Below are 16,935 nucleotides of genomic sequence, written 5' to 3'. Positions count from 1 at the left end.
TGCCAAACTACAACCTCCAAGGACCCCCGGAGCTCCAGGGACCCCCAGATGTAAAAAATGCCCAAATGTGCAAAAATGACCAAATGACCACCCCAACGGGGCTGCTCACGGGGAATTCCCGGGGACCACCCACTCCTGCTGCTCCAGAACGGATGCAAAAGTGGTGGCGCCCCCAGTGGAGGACCCCCTACACTGCAGCTCACATAAAATGCCGTAACTCCGGCTAGGAGCGACCGGGGCAGCCGGGGCCGGTACCTATTCGTCCGCCTTGCCGGCGCGGAGACCCCACCCCTCATTTCTCACATGGCCCTCTTCTAGCGCCACCATGAGGCCGATTCTTGCAAAACACATTTTTGGACACTGCTCCTACAATTTTTGCCCTAAAATCACGCAAATCGGTACACAGTATGTCTACACTCATCCCATCAACATGAATCTCTCCCATATAGCGCCACCTCCAGGCCGATTTTTAAAAACACATTTTTGGACACTGCTCCTACAGATTTTGCCCTAAAATCACGAAAATCACTACACAGTATGTCTACACTCATGTCATCAACATGGATCAGGAAGATTTTGGCAAAACACATTTTTGCCCTATTTGTGGAGATAAGTGACCTACGGTCGCTTCTCTCCCGATGGGAGCCTTACTGGTATTATTGCGACCGTAGGTCGCATTTACTATCAAACCCTGCACAAAGTGTAAGTAAGTAACTCCGTCTGTCTGTCACACCTCACACGTCACACTCTTGCCCTGCTCATATCTCCGCAACCGTTGCCCCGATCCATGCCAAATTTTGCACACACACTCCTTACCTGCCAAACTACAACCTCCAAGGACCCCCGGAGCTCCAGGGACCCCCAGGTCCCTGGGGGACCCCCAGATGTAAAAAATGACCAAATGTGCTAAACTGACCAAATGACCACCCCAACGGGGCTGCTCACGGGGAATTCCCGGGGACCACCGACTCCTGGTGCTCCAGAACGGATGCAAAAGTGGTGGCGCCCCCAGTGGAGGACCCCCTACACTGCAGCTCACATAAAATGCCGTAACTCCGGCTAGGAGCGACCAGGACAGCCGGGGCCGGTACCTATTCGTCCGCCTTGCCGGCGCGGAGACCCCACCCCTCATTTCTCACATGGCCCTCTTCTAGCGCCACCATGAGGCCGATTCTTGCAAAACACATTTTTGGACACTGCTCCTACAATTTTTGCCCTAAAATCACGCAAATCGGTACACAGTATGTCTACACTCATCCCATCAACATGAATCTCTCCCATATAGCGCCACCTCCAGGCCGATTTTTAAAAACACATTTTTGGACACTGCTCCTACAGATTTTGCCCTAAAATCACGAAAATCACTACACAGTATGTCTACACTCATGTCATCAACATGGATCAGGAAGATTTTGGCAAAACACATTTTTGCCCTATTTGTGGAGATAAGTGACCTACGGTCGCTTATCTCCCGATTAGGGAGTCTTACTGGTTGCGACCGTAGGTCGCACTTACTATCAAAACCTGCACAAACTGTGAGTCAGTCCGTCAGTCCGTCAGTCCGTCTGTCTGTCACACCTCACACGTCACACTATTGCCCTGCTCATATCTCCGCAACCGTTGCCCCGATCCATGCCAAATTTTGCACACACGCTCCTTGGCTGCCAAACTACAACCTCCAAGGACCCCCGGAGCTCCAGGGACCCCCAGGTCCCTGGGGGACCCCCAGATGTAAAAAAACACCAAATGTGCAAAAATGACCAAATGACCACTCCAACATGGCTGCTCACGGGGAATTCCCGGGGACCACCGACTCCTGGTGCTCCAGAACGGATGCCAAAGTGGTGGCTCACATAAAATGCCGTAACTCGGGCTAGGAGCGTCCGGGAGAGCCGGGGCCGGTACCTATTCGTCCGCCAAGGCAACGCGGAGACCCCACCCCTCATTTCTCACATGGCCCTCTTCTAGCGCCACCATGAGGCCGATTCTTGCAAAACAAATTTTTGGACACTGCTCCTACAGATTTTGCCCTAAAATCACGCACATCGGTACACAGTATGTCTACACATTGCCCACACAACTAGGAACCAATGGCAGTTACAGCCCTCTTTGTGTGTACATGTGACCTACGGTCGCTTATCTCCCGATTAGGGAGTCTTACTGGTTATTATTACCCTTATTGAGACCGTAGGTCGCAAGTTTACCATGAAAACCGGCACATTTTGTTCGCGTATCTCTGTCTGTACTTCATGCCTGACACATCACTGTGACATCATCTGTAAAAGTCCATACCGGTATATGGGTATTCCCCAGAATCCCTTTTATGCCCATATATGAAGATCCCTGATGTCATCGATATACATCACTGGCCAGATGGCCAAGACATGACCCATATCTGTGTGGCTGGTTCAGGGAGAATCGCCTCAAAAAGAGTTCACAAAGCATCGTGTCAATTAGAGGCAGGGTCAGATTTATTGGTAGAATGCCAAGATTGTCCACTCTTCTGAACAGTTGTTACCTCTAAGGTCAACCAGAGTGTCTTGCTCAAGGACACCTCAGGCTGGCCTTCAAATAACACCGCAAAGGGGTCAAAGCCACGCCCCTGGAATCCAAACACCACTGCTTTTTCGTCTTGTTTATTTGTAGACGCTAAATTCTTCTGTTTTTAACTCTTTATAACGATGATGAGGCACCTTGCAGGTTAATTAATCAGAAAGATGAGGCGATATAGTGACTCACCTTTGAAATTAGGCTACTATTTAATTATTATTACTACGATTTAGTCTCTAAATAAACAAGACTAAGCAGCAGTTTTTGGATTCCAGGGGCACGGCTTCTGACCCTTTTGCGTTATTTGACACTCAACACATTATCCACAAAATATGAGTCAGTTAATAAGTTATTGCTTGGTCTCCATTTTGTTACTTTATTATTTGTGCAGCAGATAAAGCCCATGTTTTATAACATTTTCACCAAATACATTATGCATAAGTACAATTGTCACAATTGTAAGCATGGATTACTATAACATGTTCAATTCATTGATGAGCTGTGTTTTGTTATCGTAAAAATTACAAAATAAAACAATTATGCAAGCATTTCTCTTGGCCCCTCATTTAGACTGAAATCTCTCTCTCTCTCTCTCTCTCTCTCTCACACACACACACACACACACACACACACACACACACACACACACACACACACACACACACACACACACACACACACACACACAATACACACAAAATAAAGTGAATATGTTCAGTAATGTGTTCATTAAGACTTTAAAGGAAATTAGGCAGCAAATAAACAGGTCTCATTACTGAATAAAAATACATCTCACAATACTGATAACACCATTACAATTACAAAATGGAACTATATATTTAATGTGTAAGTGATTATAGTTAGAAATAAATGTTATTTTAACTATATTCCCATAACAATCATTGCAATCATTGTTTTTTCAGTAACAGGGGTCTATAACACTATAGCAATGATTACTATCAGATATAGAGCTTTTTATCAACAAATATTTTGTTTTAACCAAAAAATATCACTCACAGCACTTTTAAATGAACACAGGATTTTACTGTGTATGGAGCTCTTTGATTGTGGTACAACTTGTTTCTAAATTTAGTTTGAGAATACCAAATCTGATGAATTAGCATGTATTTACTTTATTTTCTTATTTTCATGACCTAAAATAACAATATTTTAACTCGAGACAAATATCCAAAAGCCATACAGTAGATAGAATCTCACACGTCTCTTCACATTGTTGGATTCTTTCCAATGACAGACCTGTCTTAAACCAATACAGAGCAACATCCATTATGCATGTCTATTGTGTCTTGGCTACTGTACTCACAGAAGCAGCTGTGCACACAAAGAAAAGTAACAGTCTGATTTAAACTTCATCACATGACCTTTTCAACAAGTGTCAAAAAGTATAAAAGCCTAATCAAGAAGCTGTAGGAGCAGTATCAGGAGCTGGAATGTTGTGGCACCTCCAGTTCACTGCGTCTCTTGAAAAAGCCACACTGCAAGTGAGAAGAGTATTAATTAGTATCAAATATCTCGGGCAGTGTAACAAGAATTTGTACAGTAGGTTATGCCCATGTCGATGTCGCTATACAGTACCTTGATGAGTATCACGATTAATATTGCCAGTACTATAAAGCCGCCAATAGAGCCACCGATGATAAGTTCCAGGGATTTCACCACCTCCTGCTCAAGTATCGTCACCTTCACCTAAAAATATAAGTAGCAGATTGATTGGTTGGTTGAGTTGGGAATTAGAGAATCAACTCTTCTCAAGGTTGTATTCCAGAGACATACTAATAGTCAGATCACCCATTACCAGTGTTTTCATTGATTTCATGTCCATGCCCACAAGCTGGTAGTAGATAGTATCATATCCAACACTGGCTGATGCAGTAATGTTCCTAGATGAGTCCTGCGTATAGGGAGAATGGAAGGTAGATGTTAATTAGGCTAAGCTAAAATCACATAGCCTATACTGTATAATATAAATAAATACAACTATCTTTTGTGACTACAATTTTCATAAAATGTATAAGTATAAGAAAACTGATTCTGTTCTTTGCTTTATGATTTTTTAAAAAAAAGCTTGTGCACCCACCTGAACAGGGCTGATTGAAGCATGTCCCATGACTATAATGTCCTGAGGCAAAGGCCCTGTCACTGTGCAGTGAATGACATACTGTCCCTTTGCATTAACAATGAAAGACTCATTAGCATCAGGCATGCAATCATTATCAATTAATTAATTTCTTGTAATTTCTAATACTCACAGACACTTTCTCACTTGAAGGCCTCAGGCATTCCTTTCATAATCAAAAATTAGTGTTACTTAACACATTTACAGGCTTTGTTTAAAAGCAACACCATGTTATTATTTGAATGGAGTTTTAACTGTTGCTGTATTCTTCCATAGAATCCATACAATTAATGGATAGTGAAATAATGTTACATACCTTTGGCCCTACACTGGTTATCTTCAAGTTAGTGTGTTCTGCTGGTATTGCAATGGTAATCGTAATGTTTAAAGTTGCATTGTAATTGTTCTCGCCGAGAAGCTGGAAGTTAAAGGTAGAAACAAAACATGCATGAGAACACAAAGGCTTAGTTAGTGGGTCCCACTTCATGAGGTTGTGATAAGAAAACCAGAGTAAACTGACCTTGAATGTGAATGTGACAGGTGTTTCCTTAACACCGTCTGTTACTTTCACAAGGTGTGGGGTGACCTCCCTGTACAATGTTTACACAGCATTAAAAGAAAAATACATCTTCCTCAAAATGTATTTAAAAAATATGTAATCATCCTTCAGATACTCACCCATTGATTTGAACTTGTAAAGCATTCTTTATGCCAATATGGTACGTCTTGTTATCCAACACTTGGGTGCCCCGGTTCTCAGTCTCACTAAAAGAAAAATGTTTTGTAATCAATGCAAATCTTCTCAAAAGACAATATCAAATTGTATTATACTGTGTATGAATGCTTTGCTTCCAAACCATGTGAGATTTGCAGTGATTTCAGCAGATAGCGCCTCTGACTTCTTGTCCAACACTTGCCAATGTATGGTAAAGCTGGCCTATTAAATTGAAGAAAGTGGAAGAACAGTCATGTAAAATTAATTTCATGAACACTGACTTCACACTGATGATTATAATGACCTTTAGACACCAGCTGTCATTACTACCAAAGAGATGGTTAAATAAGGTCCTCAGATGGGCCCAGCCAGGGTCAGCCATGACCTTGGTAGGAGGGCATGGAGACAGAAATCTAACATTAAGCATAAGCATAATGTTAGATAATGGTTGCAAAAGTGGAAGCTGCAGGACTGTATGTGCATTATTAGGCTAAAAAAACACATTTTACTTTACAGGTAAATAAAAGTCCACATGGTTCACATGGAAAGTATAAAGTTCACACAGAGGAACAAGGGAAGGTAGCCTTGTTCCAGACCCTGAATCGCTAGCCACACCCCTTAAAAGTTTTTGTTTCGGCGATTCAGGGAAACGAAATGTCAATTCAGGCTGAGTGTCAGGCTAAAGGGAAGGGGGAAATCTGTCCATTTCAAGTAAACAAGTTCCAGTTGCCAGTTTAGTGATAGGTGCGGCGATCAGGCCTTTCCTGATGGTAGCCGGGTTCAGAAATCTGGTGGTCCTTGCTCTTGATGCTATAGTAGGCCTCCTTGCCTGGCCACGGTCATAGTAGGGGCGTGAGAAGTTTGTAGCTGGGGTGGTGATGATATGGTTGAGCTTTGACTACACACCTCTTCTCGTATAGCTCCTGGAGGGAGGGATGCTCCCCTCCCATTATGTGCCTTGTCACACCACCTGCTGTAGGTTATTCTCTTTGTGGGTGGTGACTGGTGATTGTCAGGACATTTTTGATGGAGCTGAGGTAGTACAGCCTGAGGATGCGGGAGCCCACTTCAGGCCGAACCGTATAGTCGCTGTTGAGCTTCTTGCTCGCACGCGTGTGTCCCACCTGAGCTCCTCCTCGATGTGTATTCCAGGATCTTGAACTCGCTGACCCTTTCCACTGCAGCTCCATCGATAAAGATAGGTACAATCAATCCTGAAATCCACAATCAGCTCCATGGTCTCGTTTGATGGGTGATGTATGATTACGTATTATCCAGCAGTCAAACATGGCGCTGACAGGAGCATGGGTGTGCCATGATGACATAAATGGGCATGTCTTGTCCACACAAGCAGGGAGTTGACACCCATTAGTATGAGGCATGCACCCCGACAGCTGCAGTTGAACCCCGCGAGGCAAACCTAATCGAGGCACTAGCCAAGTTAGTGACTGCACGAGTGCCCATGTCAGCCAATGGCTGTGCGGACCGTCTGATTTGCATAATAGGGTGGGAATCAGTTAAATCTATTACATAATTACACCTTGTTAGTTTAAATATGGAGTCATGATGTGTACACGCCCACACTCCATCTCTATGTTTATCTGCAGCTTCCCACTGTGAGAAGCTGCCATTGCGTCAGTGCTGCTTCAATTTTATAGTCTTCCAGTTCCAAATTTGTCTGCATTTCTCATCGTTTTTAACAGGTTTTTAACCTGTATCCTGTATGAGTTCTCTCATGCATTTCCTATTCAAAAGAGCTGGAGAGGCAGGGAGACTGTTTATGAACACTTTGTAGCAATAGTAATCATAATATAGAGCTGTTTAACAAACAAACAGAATAATTTACTGCACCTTTAAGTATGTTTGAGGCCAAATAAGTGATATCACTGAATTTAATATTTCTAGGACCTACCAGTTATTTTGACCCTGAAATTCAGAAGTATGTGTAGGCTAGGTATGTGTGTTTATGTGTTTGCAGATTGTCCCATACCTGCGCATCTCTCCTGAAGACTGGATGTAAAAGTTCACACCTTAGCTCGGACATCGTCTCTTTCACTTCATTCTTACAAATTGACCCCTTCAGTTTAGCTGAATTCTGTGAATTCTGGATACATTTCATTATAAATCCCATTAATGTTCAATTCATTAAAAAAAAGAAAAAAAATCATGATTACTTAATATTCAGTAAAGTTGGAAATTATCCGATTCCTCACCGATGTCAGCTGGCTGTACTGCAGAACATTAGGGTATGTTAGAAACAGTGTAGTCATGTAGGCTCCATCCCCAGAGTTGGTCAGGTTGAAGGATATTGCATTGGTCTTGGTTGATCCAATGATGACAGCGTCATGCCTAATGCATAATGATGAGGTGAACAACACACAAGCTTGATCTGTAAGTTGGCAGACATTAGGCCTTTGATCATTTTAAATTGTGATTGTAATTGTAATTAATTGTATTGTAATTTGGGAGGGGGGATTCCACAGCAAGTAGCATTGAGAAAAGGTAACTGTAGCTATTTCAGTAATTTCAGTAGTCTTATTACAGGTAGTCTTATTTCAGTTTCATATTATTATGTATTACATAATTCAAACACATGTCATTAATCTTCATGTATTGTTTGTAACTGACTCACGTAAGGCTTGAATCTAACAGGGATATTCTTTCAACACATTCGTTTGGTGCACATTCCTTGTCAAACTCAATCTGCAATGGTAACATATTAACGTAGGTTAATCAAAGCGAAATTGTTGTTATGAAATAAAGACAAAGATATATTTATTGTATAATTAACAAATGTTCAAAGCAAACAGTTGGCTACCTTTTTTGTGACCACACTGGGCGTAAAAGTATCCAATACACGGAGGGGTTTTCCGTTGACAGCAGGATCAGCCAAAGAGAAGGTTAAATTGACAAATATGGGTGTGAAGCAATCATGGCAGCCCTTAAAGAGAGGAATAAATGAGGGTTTTTAATATGAATGATTCCAAATTAAATGTAATGAACTGCAAGGGTCAGTTGTTCCAACAGGCAAGGGAAAGAATGCAATGTAACTTAAAGGAGCACTTCATCCATTTTCAACATTCATTTTCTTCATATAATTGGTCCTTCCTTACTAATGCTCATTTGTGGACTGTTCAGAAGCCAGTTGCCTATTCGTTTGTGCATGACACCTACCAGTGACATCATCAGTGGGGATTCCAAGCTAATTCCAGCCTTCCTCTTCGTGGAAATGTAGTATGCTAAATTGCTAATAGAAGCCATTGTTGTTGTATTAATAAAATAAATTGTGTTTGAAATGACCAAACTGTCCACAGCCCTCCTCTGAGAAACTCAGTGAGTAGACAGAAATGGTACCATTAATGAGCATTAGTGAGGACCATTTACTGTATAATTATTATTATAAGTTGAAAATGAGTGAAGTGGTCCTTTGATACTGTCTCCCTGTCTTTGCGTGTGGTCCTATTTAGTTTGTAGCACATACCAGGAAACTCAGACCGATAGATTCAAGGCAATCTTTATCAGATAGTAACTTCAATTTCCCCTTTTCGTCTGCTTTGTTTTTAAAATCAATTCGCTTTTGGCTTTGATCTGCATCCACAGAAATGTCGTAGAGAACTTGAAGGGCTTCATTACCTGAGAAATGTTTAAAAATAAAAATAAATAATCAGCAAACTGTTAAGGAAATTACTTAAATCAATGAATATCCAGTATCATGTCATTTCACATTATATTTGATATGCAGTTTAGGGACTGGTTGATATTTGTCACACATACTGGCAATGTTTCCCTTCTGTGTGTTGAAACAGATTTTCAGGTCCATTGGCATGGCTTTACTGTTTATCTGCCATGAGATAGGGATGCTATCAAAGCTTTGTGCTGAAGTTGTCAGTGTCACTTTGGGTTTGAAGGTGATGACGGGAAGTGTTCTAGAGAGATTAAAAATGCATTGGTTTTGATTTAAAATGACACAAGCAGAATGAGCCGATCGTTTGTTGAAAAGAAAAATACATATTCAAATATTTGTTTTGCAGCTACATTTTCATTTGTGATGATTTGTGACGTGTCTTACTTACTCCAGGACAGTTACTCTGCTTTTGCTTCCAACACTGATGTGTATCTGCCTGCCGTTGTCCTTTTTAGTGGAAAAGGCGCTAATGGACTGACCAAAATGCCTCAGTTTCATCTGGAAATCTGCTGCAGAGATCCTCTACAGAAAATATTAATAAATATTGTTATAATATAGACATCTTTTAGCTGAGCCTTTCCTCAGTTTCAGCTTGTAACCATAGAAGCTCTTTTTTCAAAAACCTCAGCTGGTTTAAGAGTCAAGGAAACTGCAGCATTATACTAATTAAAACAATTCAACAAGTAGAAAAACTATTGACACCACTCTCAATGATGACCTACCTGTGAAAAGTGCCTCTGTAGACCCTCCTGAACTCCATTGTAGATGTAAATGCTTCCAGATCGTTCAGACTGCTCGTCTTCCTCCAGTGGAGCACCAACAGCCACATCGTTGTACATGTTGCCGTCCAGGTCCCCAACATCAGCGATGGCTGAGCCAAATCGTGCAAATGAGTATTTCTCTAAGCCCTGCCACTCAAACTCTTCGTGAAACATTCCCTGTAGAAAAGAGTAAACTCACCACACTTGACCAAACACCAAATATGACATAATTGATTGCTGTCAAGATAAACATTATATGATATTATATGATATTATATTATGCATATAGTAGTTCCTAAATATTATAGTTTATATCATGTGAGAAGCTACATAGGAGACTACACAGCATTCTTTACACATGTAACTTTTAATAACGTTAATAACGTACCTGCTTTAGCTTGTATACATAGACTCTACCCTCCTCTGCACTTTGGTAGAAGGATGATGCTCCTACAAGTAGGTAGTCTGTCTTGCCATCTTTATCGAAGTCCAAAGCGCACAAAACTGACCCAAAATAAGAGCCAACCTTAACACATAGAGAAACAAATGAGTACACAAGCAGTGACGCAAACATCTGTCAAATTAATTTGTGCTAATTTGCATTTTGACAACAACAACAAAAAAGCCTGTATAAAATGTATGTATAAAATGATAAAATTTAAATTATGGCCAAACGTCATAACACAAGAAAGGCCCTTTAGATCAATGGTTTTCAAAGTGGGGTCCAGGTACCCCCAGGGGTCCTTGAGGGTACCCCCCAGGGGGGTCCTCAGCAAAATGACTTAATATTGCATAAAAGGTTGTACTACTTTAACTCTATTTTTGCTTCAGGTATTCCAAAATAGGCGATCTACAAGCTCACAACACGTTGCATTGTGTTGTGAGCTTTTTTGTAAATAAATGTTGGCACAAAATCTTTTGAGATGGTGTCTGAATACATATCGATAAACAAGTCCTTGACATGAAAAGGTTTGAGAACCACTGCTTTAGATACCAATGACAGGGTTAAGAGTTGACCCAACCTGAACACCCTGTAGAATCTGGAGTTGTTTTTGAGTGTCTGCCTCAAAGACGAAGACCCCTCCTGTTAGCTTGTACCGAGGAGCCCCTGAGATGTACAGGCCTCCAGACGGTCCCACAGCTGACAACACACTGTAACCTGGAGCACACACACACACACACACACACACACACACACACACACACACACACACACACACACACACACACACACACACACACACACACACACACACACACACACACACACACACACACTAAACACTGACTGAATTGTTCAAAACAGGATTACTTGATTACCTGATTACTTTTGGTATGCATTCATGAAATATTAATTAAATATTAATTAACATACATTTTCAACATCTTATACAGTATATTCCCATGTTTATGCGGAACAGAAGTTGTACATTAAATTAGTCTAAGCATATCTAGGTTAGCAGAAATAGAAATTTAAAAATATAAAGATAAACGATTAACTTTCTTTTCCTACAAGATTGTGGAATAGTTGTATAGCTTGAGAGAGACTATAGTAACACAGTAAGTAATGACACAAAACAAGCTGTTATTAATGAGGTCACAACATTTCACAATGACATCCGGTGGTTCTTTCTTACCCAAGTAAGAGAACTTGAATTCAGAGGAGTGGTCCTTTAAGAAGATAACATTTTCCTGCTTGGGACGTTTAACGATCACCCCACCACTCCAGGTATTGGCTCCCACTGCACCAAATAGAAGGGACCCCTGGGGACAAAGTGTATTAATTATCAGTGAGAACAGTAGTGTTTATGTATCTGGGACTGGGACCATACCTCTGTTATAGGTCTATTAATGTAGTTGCTTGCAACGTAGGTTCAGGAGTGGGGACCCACCTCTGCTCATCCTTGCCACTTCCCTGTCACAATCACCTTATCACATACACCTGCCTCACTATCTCCTGGCCAATCCACAGCGCAATCACCACAGTATAAAAGCACCTGTGTTTGCCTCCCCTACCTGTTTGTATCTGCAATAGTAGATCCCAAACGCCCTCCCTCCCTCCCCAAACATCTAATCATTTTACAATCCTTGCTCTCCTAACATCTTTTTGGAGCTGTGTGAAGCACAGGCTCCCTATACGTGGCTGTGTGTGTCTGTGTGTCTGTGTGTGTGTGTGTATGTAGCCTGAACTTCCTAAACTTCGGCACGCCACTAGTCCCACAGTTTTGCCACCACACACTCGCGCCATATGTCAAATCGACCGGCTTACTCGGGAATCGTGGGCTATTACTTTTCTAAGAGAAAGGTTCTGTAGTTTAATTGATATTAATTTATTAGTGAATTAATTTTCCCCATTGACTTATAATGGGAATCGCAAAAACTCACATTCAATTATTTGTCTCTCGCAAACCATAGGGGCTAGAGTTTCAAGACTTGGAGAGGAGGTTCATAATGATTTCAAGGATTAAATGAAAAATAATTGTGTCATTTGGCCGCATGGTGGCGCCATAACACCCCACTTTACGTTTTGGCCTGTAACTCTTGAACCGTAGGTCGGAAAATTAAAAATATTTTTTCCCTGGATTCCTTGGGCCATGACGCATCTCCCCATATAGGCCACGCCCATTTGCGCCATGATAGATTGTCCGCCATCTTGAATTTTCTCCAAAACACACTTTTTGCTCCTTTTCCTACATATTTTCTTCAAATGTCACAAAAATCGGTACACATGATCCACACACACACACACACACACACACACACACACACACACACACACACACACACACACACACACACGCGCGCACACACACACACACACACACACACACAGCTCCACTTCACACGGGTGTGATTTTTGGAGCGGTGAAAGCGCTCCCAATAGACAGGTATGTCCGTGGGTATGTCCCTGGCTGGGTGGCTGGGTGGCTGGGTGGCTGGCTGGCTGGCTGGCCGTGTCCGTAGCCTGGCAATACCTTGAGTGGCCACACACAACACACTACTTAAAGGAGGGGCGCTGTTTTGTGCAGGCCAGGCACACTCACCACTCACTCACAGGCACAGTTTACAGTTTAGGCATTTAGCAACACACACAGGGTATAGCTGCTCAGATTCACCGCTCCACTTCGAACCGAGGTTTGATTTTTCTCTCCATCCTCCAGGAGCCCAAGGCATGGGAGTAACGGAGCCGAGGCTTGAGATAGCTCCCGGGCAGAGCATCCTTGCTGTCACTCCGGAGACGACCCCCACACTGCGTCTCACCATACCCCGGGCTCCTTCACCATCGCACCACATTCACATCAACATTCACTTTCACTTCATTCAATAAACATGTTCAACTTGAGCAGAGGTGTGGTTTCTTACTAGTGAAAGTCACCTTGCCACCGACTTCCCCTTGCTTTGTGGGTAATAGGGTAGATGGTGAGGGGTGGTTTGGGGATTTTATTTCTTTTTTGTTTGAGAGAAATATCCACTGATGTTATGCAAACTCACTAAAATCAATGGTGAACTGTATAGGCCTACTGATGGTGGCTATGTATGTACTACTGACCATCACAGGCTTTGATTGAATTTCTGTATGTTTTGCAGAGAAAGATTTATGGTACTCATACTGTACATAATACTAGCCTGATTATCAGACTGAAGCGTGAGAGGCAGTCCTCTCAGAGAGTGAGCGGGGTCTGTGGTCTATGGCTAACATAGTACAGCACCTCACATACACCTCAACATGGTTAGATTGAAATGATGAACCTGGATGAACCATACAGATGTGATACACTCCAACAGCAACATTAAACTCATCTTTAACCTTTTGAGAATCTCATATCAGTCTTTCAGTATAACTGAGATATCCACACAAACTACAATATGTTTGTCACTCACTAAATACGTATGTAAATGTATTTATAATATGTAAATTGCACCTAGAAAGAATAACCCTTGTGTGCTGCTACTACTACTACTACTACTAACAACAACGACAATAATAATATATTTTTTATATTTAATACAATTTACTATTAATAATAAGGGTAATAAAAATAATAATAATAATCATAGTAACAGTAATAGTAGTAATAGTAAGCAACAACATTAATGATCATATAAAATAAAATATGATAAATAATAAAATAATAAGGATTTTGGCAGACTTACATCATGAGCAATATGACTGCTGAATCCGGCCTCTGACAGTTGGAACATGAAGCTGTCCCCTTGGTTTATCCCTAGTTTAAAAATAACATATTGAATCCATACAGTACATTGAAATACATTCTGCGTGAAATAAAATAAAATGGCCATCAACAACATTGATGTACTGTATATGCTCTCTCTGTCTCTGATGCAGATCATTACTTATCTGTCAATTTGGTAATTTCTATGTAGAAACTACACTTTTATGTAATCCTTTGTAATAATCAAATGAATTCAATATAACATACAGTATATTTAAAACCTATATTACAATTACAAATATACGGTATTCAGACCTACATGAAGTGACTTGTTCAAGTACAACCTAGTATACAGCATGAAGAATTAAACACTGTAAAACACTGTCAACTTACCTTCAATTCCAATGAAGATACTAGTTTCCAGTTCGCCCAGAATCTTATTTAAAGCACTATAATCATCAACGAAGAAGACGTTGCGTTCATTTGAGGCAATGTCTCTCATTTCCTGTAGTGCTACTGTTTTATTCTTAATTCCCTCTCCAACCTGTATTTAGATTATGATCATTCAGTAAGTATAAGAAAACCTTATATGTTACACTGTATTACATATACCGATTAAAACCAGCTCTATGAATTATACAAGAGCACATACCCCAATTGCAAAGCTGGTGATGTCCCTTTCTTTAAGCATCCTGAGTGAATTCTGTAGATTCTCATTTTTATCATAAGTTGTTATTGCCCCATCTGACAACAGGATCATTATTTTCTTGGCATCAGGGTTTGATCCATTCTCCGGTACAAAGGAATAATTCCTTGAAAAGGTTTTTCAAACACCAGTATGATTAACATTGGCAGTATTTCATTTAACATACAGCTTGTTAAAAAAAAGAAAGAAAAAAAAGCCAAGCTGAAACATAATCAAATTAAAAGTGTGGCTAAAAGGTGATACTTACAACAAATATTGTATAGCTGAAGCTGTAAGAGTCAAGTTACTAAATTGTTTGATGTTTTTAACCTTTTCAATAGCTTTCTCGCCATTCTCAATGCTCTCTTTCAGTAGGAGCTCAGATCTAATGTCCGTTCCATACTGTACCACGGCAAAATCACACTGCAACAATAGGAAGCTGTTAGCACAGTGAAACACAAAGAGGTTCTTAAAGAGGGACATTGAGGGGTTCCAAGGGGTCCCTAGCTAAATTAGATAACAGACTCATCAACTTAACAACCTACGCGTGCTGTGTGCGTGCGTGCATAATCTGTGTGCATGCATGCATCATTTTTCAAATCTAGGCTACAGTATGTGGTGTGTTCGTGTATCCAATACAATACCCACTTTGTTGCATTTCTCCCAAACGCTTGTCATCACACTGGAAATGAAATCTTTAGCGATTATAAAATCAGATGGTTTAATACTCCATGATCCATCAAGTACAAATCCAATTTCTGTGCCAGGACCTACAAAACACACACACACACACACACACACACACACACACACACACACACACACACACACACACACACACACACACACACACACGCATATTGTATAGGATTTATTATAATTTATCAAACAGACCCACAAGTGTGTGGAGCAAGATATTGAGATATTGAGACAAACACACACACAATTAAAAATAAATATATATATATATATATATATATATATATATATATATATATATATATATATATATATACCGGTATATACACACAGTGTACTTACTATACAGTGTATATACTGTGTGTGTGTGTGTGTGTGTGTGTGTGTGTGTGTGTGTGTGTGTGTGTGTGTGTGTGTGCGCGTGCATGCGTGCGTGCGTGCGTGCGACGTGCGTGCGTGCGTGCGTGCGTGTGTGTGTGTGTATATATAGAATAATGTGTAGGTATACTGTATATGTATAGGTAGAGAAATATACCATCATCTTCTTCTTCATCATCTTCTTCATCGTTGTTGTTGTTGTTGTTGTTGTTGTTGTTGTTGCTTTTGTTTCTTTCCATTTGATCCACAACTTCATATCATTGGATATCATTAACACGTTGAGGGAATAATAAGCAAGAAAGAACACAGTGGAACAATTTAGTGTATTATGTTCAACATGACATTTCAGTCAAGCACAATGCTTTATTGTCTACCTACTCAGCACTTTAGGTATTGGTATGGACTGTATTAACTTAAATGCAGACTGATGAATGAATAGAGAAATCTACCATCTTCCTCGTCATCGTTGTTGTTGTTGTTGTTGTTGTTGTTGTTGGTGTTGCTGTTACGTTTGTTTCTTTCCATTTGATCCACAACTGCATATCATTGGATATCATTAACACGTTGTAAGCAAGAAAGATCACAGTGGAAACATTTAGTATATTATTTTCATCGTGAACTGTATAACATGACATTTCAAGTCAAGCACAATGCTTTATTGTCCACCTACTCAGCATAGCAGGGCTCATCTCTTTAACATCCATGTTGACAAGTGCACATTTCCCATTCAAATCCTCATTTTTGTTCTTCGTTTTCCTAATCTGTTGACAAAACTGAGAGGAAAAGGTCATATATAGTACATACTGTATTAGTACACAATTAAGGTACAAAATTAAACAAAAACAAAAAACAACCTACTTCTATGTTCATATAATATATACTGCTAGGGGGACTTGTTTACATATATCCAACTCATGGTTTAATCCTTAATTATTTTGCACAGACACACAGTGTTGCTATATATATATGAATGGTATGCCATTTCTATACATTTACTTCTATGGTCAGATCATTAAACCTTTTACCGTATGGATTTCCTCTGTGGTGATTCATTCATTCATAACTCCCAATTAGTAAGTGCTGGTTGATCAGAATATATTTCATATTGTTTCCAATATTTCCTGTGCACACATGAAGGATCTGCAGTTCA

At 40.5% G+C, this 16,935-nt stretch overlaps 1 protein-coding gene across 1 annotated transcript; it reads right to left on the bottom strand.

Annotated features, from left to right (window-relative positions):
• Positions 1-3,989: 3,989 nt before the first annotated feature.
• On the bottom strand, positions 3,990-16,489 carry LOC308289980 (integrin alpha-E-like; the record flags this gene model as incomplete). The annotated part of the gene is made up of 23 exons (XM_080731759.1): positions 3,990-4,046; positions 4,147-4,257; positions 4,367-4,462; positions 5,208-5,277; positions 5,366-5,452; positions 6,527-6,642; positions 7,616-7,751; positions 8,035-8,105; positions 8,221-8,343; positions 9,298-9,328; positions 9,476-9,609; positions 9,810-10,025; positions 10,237-10,374; positions 10,871-11,007; positions 11,486-11,612; positions 14,004-14,074; positions 14,417-14,567; positions 14,676-14,835; positions 14,977-15,131; positions 15,357-15,478; positions 15,943-16,035; positions 16,235-16,321; positions 16,456-16,489. The coding sequence occupies 23 exons, from the start codon at positions 16,487-16,489 to the stop codon at positions 3,990-3,992; spliced, it is 2,523 nt and encodes an 840-aa protein (XP_080587885.1).
• Between the last annotated feature and the right edge of the window lie 446 nt (positions 16,490-16,935).

This window comes from Nannobrachium achirus, assembly GCF_963921795.1.
Source record: "Nannobrachium achirus genome assembly, chromosome: 8".
Lineage (NCBI taxonomy): Eukaryota > Metazoa > Chordata > Actinopteri > Myctophiformes > Myctophidae > Nannobrachium > Nannobrachium achirus.
The sequence above is the reverse complement of the archived record's forward strand: the minus strand, read 5'-3'. Positions and strand labels throughout refer to the sequence as shown.